The sequence below is a fragment of the Bombus vancouverensis genome, chromosome 3 (genome assembly GCF_051014615.1).
Source record: "Bombus vancouverensis nearcticus chromosome 3, iyBomVanc1_principal, whole genome shotgun sequence".
Classification (NCBI taxonomy): Eukaryota; Metazoa; Arthropoda; class Insecta; order Hymenoptera; family Apidae; genus Bombus; species Bombus vancouverensis.
The window spans coordinates 18,934,389-18,950,423 of record NC_134913.1 but is presented as its reverse complement, the minus strand read 5'-3'; the positions used below and the strand labels follow the sequence as shown (position 1 = coordinate 18,950,423).

At 48.3% G+C, this 16,035-nt stretch overlaps 1 protein-coding gene across 2 annotated transcripts in view; it reads left to right on the top strand.

Moving 5' to 3' along the window:
- Positions 1 to 16,035, top strand: part of LOC117154319 (protein gustavus) — a 156,609-nt gene that overhangs the window by 42,526 nt on the left and 98,048 nt on the right. The window contains exon 1 of one of the 2 annotated variants that reach the window (XM_033329221.2): positions 10,827 to 11,419. The exons of the other annotated variant lie outside the window; for it this stretch is intronic. Within the exon in view, the coding sequence (XP_033185112.1) occupies positions 10,992 to 11,419 (428 nt within the window). The 5' untranslated portion in view covers positions 10,827 to 10,991. Of the gene's footprint in view, positions 1 to 10,826; positions 11,420 to 16,035 lie in introns of those variants that run through there. 2 annotated transcript variants of the gene reach the window in all.

Genomic DNA, 16,035 nt, shown 5'->3' with positions numbered 1-16,035 from the left:
GGGGTGGAAAGCGGCGGAGATAGACGGCAGGGGACGAACAGAGGGAAACAGAGAGAAAAAGAGAAAGAGAAGCTCACCATGCCAGTGGAGGGTGGTTTTTGCCGAGGGTGCTTTGGCTTTTTCATAACCGGCGGAAGAAGGGTTGTGCAGACAATGGATCTTCATCTAAATTGTAAATGGCACGTTGTAAAATTGTAAATGGTCATTAGTTCGCATGCCCGTCGATACCTCGTCGCCGCGATTTATATTAGCCTTTCAACCGTCCGCTCTTTTGCATACAACGAACCCCGCGCGTTTACACCGTTCCATTCGCTTTTGAATCGTTTCGCCAACGTTGAAGCTCGATCGCGTAGCCATCGTCCAAATACCGGCTTCCAATCGTTCGATCGTAAAAATATTGGCCGATTCCTATGCTGGAAATTCCGACGAATCGTTTTATTAAAAGTTACGATTCCACTTGTCTCGATGCGAATCCGTCGAAGAACAAGGATGACTCTTTGGAAAACAGAAGTGGAAGAAACGCGAACTACGGGGCAAGGAAGAAGCTTCTTTTCTTGCTTTTCTAGTCGCGGAAGGAAGAGGGAACAGAGACCGAAGCGGCAGAAGAGAAGATAGGAGAAAATCAGAGAGGTTGGTCGGTGGATTTACATTTTGATAAGAAATCTCTTGGAAAGTTTCCTCGAAGCGACCTACCTATCTCCCCTCATCTTGTTCTCTCGCTCGCGATAGATAAGGGAGGTGCTTTTATCCGAGTCTTCTCGCTTCTTCCGGTAACCCTGCCACCACCGCCTTCTTATTCTTACCTCATTACGCCGGATTAGCTTATTCGAGGCGCTGGCGGGCGCGGCGTTCGCGGCGAAAAGTCGCCTTCCCCCTCGGAACACGTCGATTAAGACGAGCCTCGGAGGCGAAACGAGCTAAAAGAGAAACCGTGTGCGCACCGAGCTCCGATCTAATTTCAATCTTGCTCGTTCCTCGCTAGATCTCGCTCAGAGCGTCGTCCTCTTAGCTTTCTTCCTCCGTTCCGGTAGTAACTTCGTCAAAGTGTCCGCTTCGAAGCAGATACTCTTTTCTCTCTCTCTCCCTCTCTCTCTCTCTCTCTCTCCGCTTTATTACGTTCCATTTAATTAGTCCGATCGAACGGAAAGAGAAACTGGCTTCGGTCGCCAAGCGTCGATTAACTGGACCCGCGAGAACGATAAAGTTGGAAGTCACTGTCGGACTAAGAAATTCAAAAGGAAGTTTTTTTCCGTCGCAGCTCGCGGGAATCGTTGTCGGAATTAATTTTCTCCAGCGTCGCGTTTTTCCTCGACGCTTGCCCGCGTGTCTTTTCCCATCGGTGCAGAGTCGGTCTTCCGCGGTCGACTTTCGTCGATTCTAAAGAATCGACCGGCCATCTCGCACGGTCGCACCGTTGATCACCTGTGACACGGTGCAACGAGAAAAGACCATTATCGAAGATGCTGTCGGAATTATCTTCCGCCGCAGCGCGTGACACGTCACCGCATGACCAAACGGAGGATCTAACGGTTTCGCGAGCGGAACGGCAGATCGCGGGGTCGATGTCTGGAAAGATTATCCTTCGACTTCTGCGGGAATCGCCGTCTTATTCGTACGTGTTTGCTCCAGGTAAACAGAAAAACCAGAAATAACTGTTTCGATTTTATCGTAGGAATATTCCATAACAGAAGCTACTACGACCGCGCTACTTCCAACTATAAACTGTCGCACTTCGCACCATACTTTCTATATTTCCAGCAAGTTTCTCCTCGCGTTCAGCTACTTTCTTTCCTGTTATTTTTCGTCGATCCACGAGAAACACGGTCGAAGGACTTTGAAGAGGAAAAATAAAAAATGCCGCGATGCTGAAAAGACCTCGCCAGCCAATTAAGGATATTGCCAGGTTCGGTAGGGTCGCGAATTAGCGACCCTTGCAGCGGTAATAACGAAAAAAACGCGCGGATCAAAGTGCGCGATACTTAACGAACTGCGCGGCGTTCGCTCCCTCGTCGTTCGAACAGCGAAACAGAGAAAAGCATCGGGTTGCTGGTCGATTTTTACGCGTGCGTGTTTCGCTCGTCGCACGTGAGTAGCGTGCGATACGCGCGATCGATGGCTGAAGAACGCAGCCACGGTTGCGTTCGTTGCGAATGCTACGTCGCTCGCCCTCGTCAACTTTCTCTCCTCTCTTCTCCGTGGCATTCTCAGTTCTCTTTCCGGCGATCCACCCTGTCCTTCCGTTTCGCTTCCTTCCACGATCCGCCATTTGTATTAATGAGCGGAATCGCTCGGGTTTTTGCGTGTGCACCCTCGTCGCGCATCGATCGGGACGAGAGTGGATAAAGCAAGGACAACGCGGAAGAAGCGCGTTGTTCGGAACGTTTTAGACGCCCCTATTTATTCAGCTGATAGGAGAATGCGACGAGTCATCGCGCGTAGAAACCAGCGCAAGAGGGATCGCTCTTCCTCGTTAGGTAGAAACCACTCACCAACGAGATGACTGAGGGTTGATCGTTTCGAATTTCGTGGGCTGAGTTCTACCAAAAGTCTCTTCTCGGTTTCCATGTTTCCCTCGTGCAGTCTTTAAGCCTGCGTGTCGCTAGTGTTTTCTTTTTTCTTTTTTCCATATCGGACAGAGAATGGTTAAAAGCTAGCGCCACCTTCGATAAACATGCTTGATATCATTGTACACTTCGAATCTCTTTGCCACGATCGAGACGTTCAGAAGTCACGTGAACTTCACAGCTCGACAAATACGGGAATATCAGTCGTGTTGCTACTTTTCCGATGGAATTAGGAGACTGATGAAAGTTCGAGTCGATCGGATTGTTTCGAAGGTTTTAAAGATAATTATTCTTGCGCTCCGGATAGAATTTCAAAGGGTGTTATCGCGAGTAGTCGGACTCGCCCATCGCGAAGTACGCGGTTCCGACCATCCGTCACTTTGAAAAATGACGCGGTTCTTGTCCGGAGGGCGAGGAAGTGTAGAGAAAAAGAAAAAGAGGGCAAAGGCAAAGGAAAAAGGAAGAGCGAACGTGGAAACAATGGTTGGACGCGGAGGGCGGATAGAGAGAAGGGAGAATATCGAGGCAGCCGCCAGATTACGAGAGAGACTGAGCTACTTTGCGTCGAGCTACTCTCCTCACCCTAGTCAACGCTTTGTGCAACGTCTCGCCCACCACCTTTTCATCCCCGTGGCTTATTTTCGGCCGAGGAAGGCCTCGTCCGACGTTTGCACCGTCATGCCTCTAACCGGTTCAACCGGATTTCGAGATTGTTACACGATTTTAGAATGATTAATCGTCATAAATGCGCGTTGTACAGGGCGATGCCTACGTTGTACGAACTTCTGGGTCAACGAACATCGATTCAGCGACGTTGAAGTTGCTAAAAAGTTAGTAGGTTAACCAGGATTTAAACAAAGTTGCTCGTGTTAACGACGCATCCAGGTTTATTGTTTTATCCCATGATCCTGCAGGAAGGTGTATGCCGATTCAACCTCTTGGTACAATATGTATTTTCCCTAAATCCTTTCCCGTGCCATACGTTGAATCAATATTTTCGTAACCCTGTTCCACGGAGTTTCCCTCTTTCGAACAACTTCTCGAGCAAGAACGAGCGCATACAGTGACGGCTCGGCTCGACGTAGCAGTTCGAAACCTCCGTCAAACGTACACCGACATTTTCTGCCAGCAAATCGAATTAATTCCGTCATAACTTGCCGTTCCCGATGTATCGTTATTCCTCTCGTTAGATATTCCGTTTTCCCGTCTGTTTATAACTTGCGTCGCCCGGTATATCGATTCTTTTTGCTTTTTGATTCCGTTTCGCCAAACATCGTGAGTTTTACGAATGAAAAAAAAAAAAGGGAAAACACGACGACTCGTTGTTTCTATTTTTGGCGGACAGGAATGGGCGAGCAAAAATTGTTTGTCCTTATCGCCGACCGAACGATTCGAAATACAAGAGGGTGAATACGCGGGACAGAAAAGGAGAAAATAGCGGAAACCCCGCACGAATTCCTTTCTCGGTCTCGTTATTTTTCTTCTGGTATAGCTTGCCCCCTTAATGGAGGAACAGCGTTCGATTTTCCGCGCGAATGGAGTGCCTCTTAAATATTCAATCCACCGCGTTACCCGGGCTTGTCCTCCTTCGTTCTCTCGTGTATATTCTTCGGCTTTCTCTTCTTGCTTTTCTCCCTTCTCTGCAGATGGAAAAAACCATTTCTTACCTCTCGACCAGAGGACGAGCCCTTTGATTCTCTGACTTCCACTCGAGCCTTCTCCGAATATCCGTATCGTAACGCAGCAAGCGAGACCGCGGGTCTCTCTCGTCGGTATTACGTTTTTCTGGTTGAAATCGTTACGCGATTTACGCCTGTTTAACCCTGACCCGTGGCAAAACTTCGAACGAAGGTTCTTTGCATCGATGAAAGTTTCTCTTTTCTTTTTTTTTTTTTCGTTTAATAGTCTCTGTAAGCTCGTTTCCTCTCCTTGTCATAATGGTAAAGAGTTTCGACGATGGACTTTACATTTTGTCGAGTATCAAAGTTGAAGTATAGGTTTAGGAGATCGAGGCATCGAAAGGTTAGTAGGTCGCGCAACTTTCCTCCCAACTACTTCGCGCAGATACGTGTTAGGCAAGTTTGGAGTAAAGGGAATTCTCGAAACGAAAAGGAACAAGCGCGAGAGAATCGTATCGCGAGTATATCTCAAGTATGCGTCGGTTCAGCCTCTTTTCATAAATCTTTCGTCGAACGGCATCCGAAATTAGCGGCGGCTGTCGGTGATGTTTCAACCGCAATTTGCATGCGAAAAGACGAACGAAAATTAGCAGAGAGGAAGGGGAGTATCCACGAAGCAGAGGTGGTCCGCTGGAGAGAAACGAGCCATCGTATCGTTTCCATGGAATTGAGATCGTCGTTCGCGCTTCCATCTTGAGCTTTCGAAATATTCGAGGAAAAACACTGGGGCACGTTAGAAAGACGGGAAGACATCGGGATGGAGAGAAACAGAGCTGCCAGGATTTTCTTTCCTGCAAGTTGGTTTACTCGGCGGGTACTCGCGCGAGCTCGACTTTAATCGATATTACCGCCCGTGGAAATTAGATCTTCGCGGAGCAGAAATAATTACAGAAGAGTTCGGCCATCGCGGCGGAAAGGGTGAAAGACTCCCCGAGGAAATTGTGATTTCATTTGTCTTTAATGACGGACAGTTTAAGCGAAAGAGAGGAGAACGCCTTGGATGGACTTGAAAAAGCTCGAGTACCTCGCGAGATTCAAAGGAGAAACGCGATTTCTTTCGCGTTCTTTTCTTTGTCTCGCAACCACCCCCTTTGTTCGACGTCCGGTGATATCGATATTGCAGCCGTAATTACGGCCAATTTTCTTCTTCCACCAGTGGTGTTTCGCGTTTCTCCTGCAGCACCATAAAATGATCGATCGATCGTTAAACGTTGATCCGAGGAGACGTCGTGGAATTGCTCGAGACGAATAATCGTCCACGCAAAATGTTCGTTACGAAACACGGTGTCCCGATCGTGCTCCGTGTAACGAGAAACGATATTTCCTGCAATCGATTCTGCCTACCCGTCTACTTCTCGTTGACATTTTACCACGTCTTCGCGGATAACTTCTTGATTATTAGAAACCACGTCGAAGCGCGTGGGCGACCGTCGTAGTCCCCGATGAATCGAAAATACTTCGACAACCAATATCTCTTCGAGCATCGACAACCACCAACGAGAGAACCGACGAGACTCGTGTGTTTCTCTTCGGAAATCTTCCCTCGTGTATCAGATTTCCGGACAGGGAATACTCGAGTAACTTCTACACGAGCCTAGAAACATTCTTCTCGAGTTCTAAAAGCGATTCAGCCGTGCAGTTAAAAACAATAAGCGAAAAGGTGTATGGTGGTATAAAAAGAGAGCCGGTGGCGATGGCGCGGCAACGACGATGGACAACGAGGAACAGCAGCCGCGGAGATCCGGCTTCGTATCTTGCTGGATCTTGCGTGCGAGTGTCCTTGCGGAAAGGGGATGAGGTGTGACGAGGAAAAAAGGAGCGCGAGAAAGGGTGATGGTGAGAGAAAGACGGCAAGGAGTGGCGCGGGGCGAGGCTTTGGAGGAAACGCGTCGGCGGATCGATAGGAGCGGTTTGGAGCGGCGCGCATGCGAGCCTGGGCACCAATGGTCGCGCGAGGGTAGTTTCGACGAACCTAGCCGCCCTTGGGCGAAGGAGAACGGGGACAGAGAGGCGGTGGTGTGTGCGACGCCCAGGGCCGGCGTCGAACGCACCCTCGATTCCAAACTTTCTACTCTGTCTCGTTTCTTTTTTTCTCTTCTCTTTTCCAACTATATCGTTCGATGGTATCCGTGTCTCGTCGTCGTATTTGTGTTCGAATCGTAGATCGTTTTAACGGTTGCAACGATAGCGTTGACGAATACACAAGGCAGCGATATTTGCGCCGTAAACCTACAAGGTAAAGAATTTTCCAGGATGTATACGAAGGTGTGTTCTAATGGGTTCAGCCCTGACACGGGAGGGCGCGTGTTTCACTCGATAGCGGATCTCGCTACCGGCAGACGGTGCAACTAGCCAAGAATTAGAACACCTGCCGCGTCTCACGACAAAACGAATCCATGGAGAGGCGACTCGAGGAGTTTAAGATGTACGGGTGGACGCGAGATTCGTCGAAATTGTCGACGACGCGCGTGCTTTCGTATTCGTTGGGCCGCGTGTATGCCTGCTTGTTCGCGGGTTTTACCACGTCCGGATGCATGCTTTCCAGTGTCGGACAAGAACAGAAGCCTGTTCGTAAGGATATCACGTATCGGCGCGGCGCGGCGTTGGGCATGCAGATCTCTGCACCCCGTTCTTTGTTGTTCGCGTTCGCGCGTTGCTGCACGCCTCGACTTTGCACGAACGATCGTTCGACCGTAGCAGCTGTACCACGATCGTTTCCCTTCCTTTTCCTTTCCCTCGATCTTGCTCACCGTCTCCGTCTAAATCTGAATTTGAAGGATGTCGGTATTGGAGATTGTATTCTCTGTAATTTGTCGATGAACGAATAAAAAAGAATTGCTTCGCAGAGAGAGGGTAGAACGAGGGATGCCATTATTCTACGCACGAGGTTGATCGTCGTCGAGGGTGAAGGACCCGTGACACCGAACACCGCCTGCTACACGATGACAGCCTTTACGCTATCATTCACCGCGGTAATATAATTACACGCAGCCGTACTTTTAACCCCGTTTTGCGACAAAGAAAGAAATCTCGAGGTTTTGTCCGATGATACGTCTCGATTCTTTCGATTCACCTGAATATCGACGAGGAAAATACGGCCACCGATGCACGAGCTACCTCGTCCACTATATACCGTGCTCACCGGGTTATACACGAGCATGAAACATTATCGCATTACCGTCGTTACCATAGAATTCTGGCGTACGCTTCTAGCCGGTGCATAGAAGCCGGCTGTTTGATCCTATCGCTTCGCGTTATCCAACGCATCGATATTTAACCAGTGGCTCTCACCGGTTGAATAATTACAGATCGGTGTCTAATCGCCTTACCGTTTGCGTCACAGCCTTCGTCATTTTCTTTTTCACGCTCTAGATTTCATCTTTGGCCGATAACGATCGATCGATCGCATCGGCATCGTTTCGCTGCCGACGCTGTCCGATGTATAAAACTACGTTATTACAGCTTGCAGAACGGAGATCATCGATTGACTCGAAATTAATACGTCTTCGCGGCGATAGCGTTTTATCCAGGATCTCTAAGCGATCGAGAGAAACGCGCGTCCTATCTATAAAGAAGGAAGACACGACGCATTAACGAGGCTAAGCGTGGAAATTTATTTATCGACCGGCAGAAACGCTGTCGATAATTAGCGGTTGCCAGGTCCGCGATTTTACCGCGAAGGTAATTGAAAATTGCCCGCGTACTCTGCATCCCTTTCGCGTCCTCTCTCTCTCTCTCTCTGTCTCTCTCCTCTATCTATCTATTCATCTATCTATCTATCATCTATCTATCTCTTTCACGCGTTGGAAAGCTACCTTAGAGTCGAGACAATCAGGAACGCGCTATCTATTCGACGCGATCTTCTCGTTACCAATTAGTCGCCGATGTAACGGGCGATTATGCGCCGATGAAGCATCGCGCGATAGCCTGTTGTCAGTAATAAACGAGCCGGGAGATTGTCGATGCTTGATGAACAAGGCGATCGATCGATTTCGACGAAGGTCGCCTCGAGACATCCTCTTAAGGACGCTTACCCTTCTCCTTTGCTCGACTTTCCACCGCCCCTATACTGTCTCTCCTCCTTCCGAGACCGAGAACTCAAACAAAAGCCTGGATATAGTGACCCAATTCCCTTTTACCGTATCGCGTACACTCGTCAATTTTTTCCTCGTATTTTTCTCTTCATCTACCAAAGTCTGCCGTTCACTCGTCGTGTGTCTTACGATGTCAAGGCACGACGACTCAATTCATCGACAAGCTCGTAAATCGTCTCGTTACCAACCAGTCACGATGGTCACTGATTCGTGACGGTATTAGCCGGCACCTGTACAGGTAGCAGGCCGCAAAAGAGGCCAAGAGGGGGACAGGTGTAAACGACCCACGCGACCGTTCACCCTTTTCTCCGACCCTTCGATGAAATTTTCAGACCGGACAGCCAGCAGGTGCACCGTCGTATCGAGATAACGCGGAATCGCACGATTGAAAAATTCCTCGGTCGACTTCAGCTCATTAGCAGCCTCGTTGCCGCCAATCGAACCGCTTAATTGCGTGTCGACGATCGTCCAACGAAAATTGCCACGAATTTCATTGACCAGAAACCTACTCTCCACTCGATCGAGAAACGCGTGGAAAATTGTCTTCTTGAAAAAATTAGAATTAACGTAGCGGCAGCCAAGAGAGTAAAGAGTAATGAAAATCGGAAGAAAATGATTCCTTTACTTATTACTTATGACTTTTACTTATGTCGTAAACCTAATTAATGGAAGCTTCAAAGATAAAAAAGATGTTTGTGCGTGTGGATACGCGAAAGCCAGCGTGCATCGCGGCGGAAGATTGAAAAGGTGGTCGGTCTCTACCGACGTACAGGATATCGATCGAATGCAAAGAATCGTCAGTGGTTTCCGGAACTTTGCACGGAGCGGATGGCCTGATACGAGTATACCCTACCAGGGAATACCGTTCATGTATAAAAATATATACCACTGTGTCAGAGAATGAAAACCGATCTTGTAAGAATATCAACCGCTTCGTATCGGTCACTGTGAAACAGAAGCTTTACACAGACTCTAACTCGGAGATAGCAACTTTTTATACGATTAACGGGCGAGTAACTTTCTCCGTTAGAAATGTTTCAACTTGTCAATAAATTGGAAAGTTAATCTCGAGTAATTGGATCTTGATTAGTGTTATTTCTGTTAACGCATTGAGGACGGGTGACGCTAATTCGCGTCTTACATACTTCATGCGGAATCCTACAAAAAGCGTCAACTACCGTTAAATAAAACAGTAAAAAAAAGACAATGGGTGCTATAAACAAAATGTTACGAATGTGTTTTAAATCAAGTAAATAATATTGATCGCTCGGAAGGTTCGTCCGACTTTTAAGAAATTTAGTCGACATAAAGAATCATATTGAGAAGTTTGCCAGATGCGTGTCTGTGATCGAGGTTCTGGGATAAGTGCCATGCCGTCTCTCACGGTCCTCTTGCCGGAAGATTGTCCGGGAATATGCGACAGCATATTTTATTTTAGAAGAAATTGTCGGCGCTGAAAAACGAAAGTATCCAAGGAGAAAATGCCGCGTATGTACCGGAAATAAAAGGAGGGACAACGCACGATATATCTGAAATATATCTATCACGCTGAAAAACGTTGCTCGAAGTATCTCTAAATATGCTCGTTGATTTTTAATAAAATATTACACTTGTCAAACACGCTCTTTCGAATCTTTTCGATCGTTGGAAAAGTACGCGGGAATTCAGGCTATACGCTTGTCAGAGCATATCGTGCTCGATGCGTTCGCGAATCGATACCTCGTTTCCATATGAATCACGACGAATCGATTGAAATTACGCGTAATTCCTATTCGGAAGTCTGGACGTTTGCTTCATAAAAAATTGCAGAGAACGAGGCAATTACGCGCGAGCGTGAGACAGTTGGTTGGACGCGCGATTCGGTGATCTGGAGCGTGACGAAGGAACGTGCGACGCGAAGACGACAGTGTCCAGTTCGGTTGTTTTTACACACAGTCTCGGCCGACCGTGCGGCACGAAGCGCGCGACAAGGTGCGCGCGCGCAGCGCCGTTTGAAATTCGTGGCGCGGCGCGGCGTGGCGCGGATCCTCCTAGGGGGCTGCGTTCCTTCCTCTCCCGGCTTTCGTTCCACGTCCGTTCGTTCGTTGGGTTCGTTCGTTCGGTCTCGCCCGCTTCCGCGCCGCTCGCGCACAAGTCGATGTAAGGTCGGCGTGTCGTGCCGCGAAGGGAGTGTCGCCGGCCATCTCGACGCCCTCTCGAACCGCTTGGACTCGCGACGATTCCGACCGATTCTCGTCGGCCCACCATGCTTCGTTCTATGTTCCTCTTGACGACTGTGGTCGAGCGCCGGTTGCATTCGCGAGATTGCGACGCTGTTCCCTGATCGGGTGTTCTCGAAGAGTTGCTTGGACGAGACATCGTTTGGGTTTCGATGATAGGATCGTCGAACGATACCAAAGTGTAGTTGGTTTTTTGGCTACGAGAACTCGAACTAGCGGAGTCGTATGTAAGGAGTGACTCGAGGAAATTAGGATCGCGAGTGAAAGAATCCGCGGCTCGTTGAGAAGGTAACACACGGCCACACGGGGTGTTGCGCGGTCGAAGAACGATCGGACAGCTTCGATCTTGGGAGAATAGACAGACGTATCCCGATTCGGCATGACGAGACGCACCAGGGGACGGTAGTTCCTGGTTGATAGGGATGTCCTCGTGACATGTTACCCCGTGACCTTGGCTGTCGCGACTACAACGCTGTCCTCCGTGGAGAGGCACGCCTCCTGGCGCACGGATCGAGCGAGGATAACGGTCGATCGGTGTCGTTTCATCCACGTGGAGTCGAGTACCGCCTGCTGCCCGTGGTACAGGTGAAACCTGATTACGCGGTCCCGTATGTTCTCTGCTGGAGGGTACCCAGCACGACGATCCACAGGATCCAGGTCCCGCTACAGCATCATCATCAGCATCACCGACAACATCGTTATCAGCGTCGCCATCGACAGCGTCGTCGCCGACACTTTCAAGCAACGGCTACGCCTCGAAGACATCCTGTCCCGTTCTTCGCGGCGTCCAGCTATCCTTTTCCATACGCTTGTAGTAGCTCGCAGCGAGGCGATCTTCCTACGGTATCTGGTATGGAAACAAGGTGAGCCCTGATTAGTTTCGGGGATACGTGCCTGCGCTGTTGTCTACCGGACACCTTGAATATCGCGGAAATTATCGCGTCAGAACGTCTACGTGTTCCGTTGTTCTGATCAGAGCGTGCTCTGTACCCTTTGATATTTGATTTCCGCGATTAGGACTCGCTTCTAACGTCTAAACGAGTTACGAGATTAGATTTCGACCGAGCGCCCGCTGTGCTTCGCTCGATGATATTTCGGTTTCGAAGATAACTTTTACGGGGCAACGATAGTTTCACGAAAGGCTAACTCTGATTCACCGTAGACTATGGAACGGTGCAGCTTGGAACGTCGAGTGACACGCCAGATTTTCTCGATCATTTTCACGCCGCGACGGACTGCACTGTGAGATTGTAATTCGGTATCGGGAAACTTTTCAACGTTTCACCCGCTTTTTTGTTGGTTTCGTCGAAAGAAAAAGGATCGATACTCGTGCCACCGACGGAAGAGCAAAACCAACGAAGGTCGTTTCTGATTGGCTAGGCAGCTAGGTGAAGGCGAGATGCAGTTTCGTCGGCATGCTTTTTACTTTTTATCCATCAACCTCGATCTTCTCTCGTTATTAGCTTGCCTTCTCCTTTTCCCTCCGCGAATTCTTTGCCACGTTCGCCTCTTCAATTTTTCCGTTCTCCAATTAAACGCCTATCCTCGATCATTAGCTCCGATAGAAGAAAGCAGAAACGCGTAGACGTAAACTTCGAAGCAGACGCAATTCGATTACATAGAAATTTACCTTTGCTCCCTTGTGCACTGTTAAACCCCTCGCGAGACGCGACGCCAGATTGTCGTTCAACCCCCTTAGTCTCCTCCTGGTCACACCCTTGTCGGTTTTTGACAGCGACGTCGAAACATTTCGTCGTCACCTCGAAATTTGATACCAAACAGGTGTTGACACAATGGCAGAGAAAAGCTGCTGATTAGCACACAGTGGAGTTGGCGTTGGACTCGATCCGTTGCTTATATCCCGCTCGTTGTGTGCCGTAACCTCGTGATCCGCCGGTCTTTTCGACCCATTTGCGTTTTATGTAGCCTCGCGTTCGTTCGTTTGCTTGTTTCTTCGAACGTTTGCGAAACAACAGTTCCCTTGCCTGTCGTGTGTCATACCAGAAGCAGTTCAAAGATATTGCGACCAAGTGAAATTTAGGATGATTTTCCACGATCTCGTGAACACGTTGGCCAACTTCGCATTTATTTATAGAACGTTAGAAACGAAATACGAATAAGCCAGCTTCGTTAAAGCTTGAGGAGTCTGGCAGGAAAATTCGATGCTCCCATGCGGCGATGTCGCTGCGTTCTAAACCAAAAAACTAAGTCGACGACGCCTGCTGCGTTCGCCGGCGTCGACAGATTTCTTCGCGTTCGTTCCTCGACCTCCCGCTGCTCCGGACACTGAACTCCGTGCGGCCAACAGTTTCTTTCCAACCGGACTTGAAAAGTGGAGTGATCCTTTCCCGACTGTCCTTTGCGCCGCGAGCTGACCGGAATATTAATCGAGCCGTTTGTCTCGGCGGTCTTGCACGCGCAAAATAATATTCCTGCTTAACGCGTTTCCGAAACTACGCGCGAATATTGATGTCGGTCACGTGCTGCTCTTCGCGCGTAGGCGATTCTTCCTTTTTTTCCCCTTGACGCGCTAGGAAATGAATATAACCAAGATTTTTTAGAAGCAATCTTTAACGAAATAAAGTACGTCTCTGTTCGAATCTGCTCGATCGCAGTTGTAGAAATCTGATCGAGGAACGAACATTGCGTACATATTTCGATAATATTTTGTATTACGTTCGATTTCGAGTAGAAAAATTGAATTTCTGTAATGTGTTTTAAAGGGGAAATACGATTGAAGGTGATAAACGTTGTCAAACTTTGATCAAGAGTGTATTTAACTTGATAAAAAGATCCTTAGAGCTTTGTGTTTTAAAAGTTCGAATAGAGTTGTATTTAAAAAGTTGAAATAAAGAAGCAGGTAACATTTTCGTAGTTTCAAAAATCTTGCGCATCCTTCGTTTTTCCGTGAAGGAATTTGCGAAAGGATTTCTGCGAAAATCCCGAAAGGAAAAAGGTGGAAAAAGCAAATGCGAAGGATTTCGCTGACCGTTCACGGTAAACCATTTGCAGCAGCTGAGTTGGCAACTGGTCGTGGCTTAAAAGCTCCCCGAAGCTCCGACGACCTATCAGCGATGCTTTTTAAGTTTTTACATCCGTCCCGCGGTCAGCTCCGAAGAAAAGCACCGGGCTCGATGAATTCCCCTGATAAAACCGCCCGATCCCCATATTTCTTCCACCGTTACCGCGATTCGTGCCGCGTGAAATCTTCTTGAAAAACCACGACGTCTCATTCACCGATTCTCCTGTAAAAGTCAAACTCACCACTTCTCCCATTTTTTATCGGAGGATATTTTTCCAACTTTTACGTTGAAAATCAATGCCACGAGTGTTATATCTCTTTGGAATTTTGCGAAAATAATTATACGAAATACACCGTAGTTTTTACGTGATTCTGACCGTGGAACTTTCAAAAGTCGTTCGTAGGTGTCCATAGAAATGCAGCGAACTCTGTATCACGAGTGGGTGATTTATGCGAGGATTCGTCTCGATTAAATACATTTTTATCTCGGGATCTAAGCAAGCTGGGCCATTACGGCGAGTCCTACGGGAAGATTCATGAGGGCACGGTTATTCTACGGGAGCGTAATTTTCTAGGGTGGTTGCAGGGTTCGCGAGGCCGGCACGGTCGGTGGCGGAGGAAATTCTAATTTTTCAGGGACACCTTCGTGTGCCACGGAAGGGGTTGCGCGCCGCTATCGTCGCTGCTGAAATTGCAACGTTCACGAAAGCGGCGGCCGTTATCGATCCCTCCTTCGTTCCGTGTCGTACATGCTGCCGACGAGTACGTACGTGCTCGTTATCGCCCTCTTCAACCGAACGACACTTTATCTGGATAAACGGCGAATAAAAGGGACAGAGAGAAAAACTAGCCCGATATCGCGACGTATGAGAGACGACCTTTCCTTCATCGTGGCCAGTTTCACCCTTATTACGCTTCCTGCTAAGGGGGATGAATCGCAGTACCTCGACTCGCCTTATAGAACTTTTCTTTTCTTTCTTTGAATTATTCAATCTACTTTAGTCAGCCGGCTTTGGTTTCAATTTTCCGCGTAACCGCAGGTAGAAGATCCTTCGAGGTACACACGAGGAAACAAGGGAATTGACCTGCTAACTAGTAGTTGTACACAGTGGAACAGGTTTGTCACGATCAGACAGAGAAATCGCGCGCGGTAAGAGTCGCGCGAAACGGAGAATCCAAAGGGTGTTTGGTAATTCGGCGATCGAATTTCATACGCTGCTTTGTTATCGACGTAATTATTGCTTCGACGTAGTTGTAACCAGCTGTGCAAATATCGTAGAAAAGAAAACGCGAGAGTTATCGAGTGTCGTAATCGCGTGGCATTAATAAACCCGTGGCTTGATCGGGATTCTATACATATCCAGCAAGTTTCTTTCGCTCAACCTTTCTCAGAAACATTAGCGCCATTATCTTCTAATTAGAAATTCACTGAAAGGTTACGTAAGGTAAATGATTTTCCGATTCCCTGCTGCTCACCGTCAGTGAGCGAAAAGAGAATGTTAATAATCGAACGGTAGATGCATCCCTCTTCGAAGACGATTTCCAATCGTCTAAAAAATGTTACACGTTGTTGGGAAAGATTCGATCGTTGGAACGGAATTCATCGAACGAAACGGTCGTTCGTATCTCGCTGGAATCCCTCTTCTTCCTCGAGTGCACTCGTTTCTGCTTCATCGATCCTCCAGACTATCGAATCCAGCTAGTTTTTGAGAATACTCCGAAAAAGAAGGAAGATTTCCACGGAACATCCGACCGCGTTTGGACGTTCGAAGCTCGAGGCGTTTGGCACGGGACACAGGACGTTCGATGTCGTCCTAATTCCGCGAAGTTTGCAGCTGAACGAACGAAGCGGGCCGTCAAGATAAACTCGAATCTCACTCGCCGAGCTTTATACGCTACAGGTGAAGATAGAAAATTGAAACTGTGGAAAGCGTAAACCTTTGAAAATTTGAAAATGGAAAACAAAGCACGACCAGATAAACGCGAACAAACGAAGCGAAATATTTTCACTCGCGACGATCACGGAACAATCGTACTTGCATCTTCTTTCACGCGCATCGTTATCCATCGTTATCGCGAAACAGCCGGGTTATCGTTGTTTCTGGCGTCCTCGAGCTTCGAGGATCGACCCATCTGTCACTCGGCGCGGATCATTCCGCAGATTCCATTCTCGGATAAAACATAAAATATTACAGAAACTATCGCGGCAGCGTGAGAATGATGCCGGCGATATCCGCGGAGCTGTTTGCCGCGCTTAAAAGCGACGCTGCCGCGAGGAGATTCCTATAAATTGTGCGCAGGTGTTGTGCCTCTTCTTTTTTCCACGCGATCGCGCGCGTATCGACGTTGACTTTGAGTAAGTGCCGATTCTAGCGATCTCGCGAGAGATCGAACGGTGTATCGCAGCCTTTTGCACGGATCGATCCTTGTCGAGCGGCGAAAGGTTGCTCGTCCGTG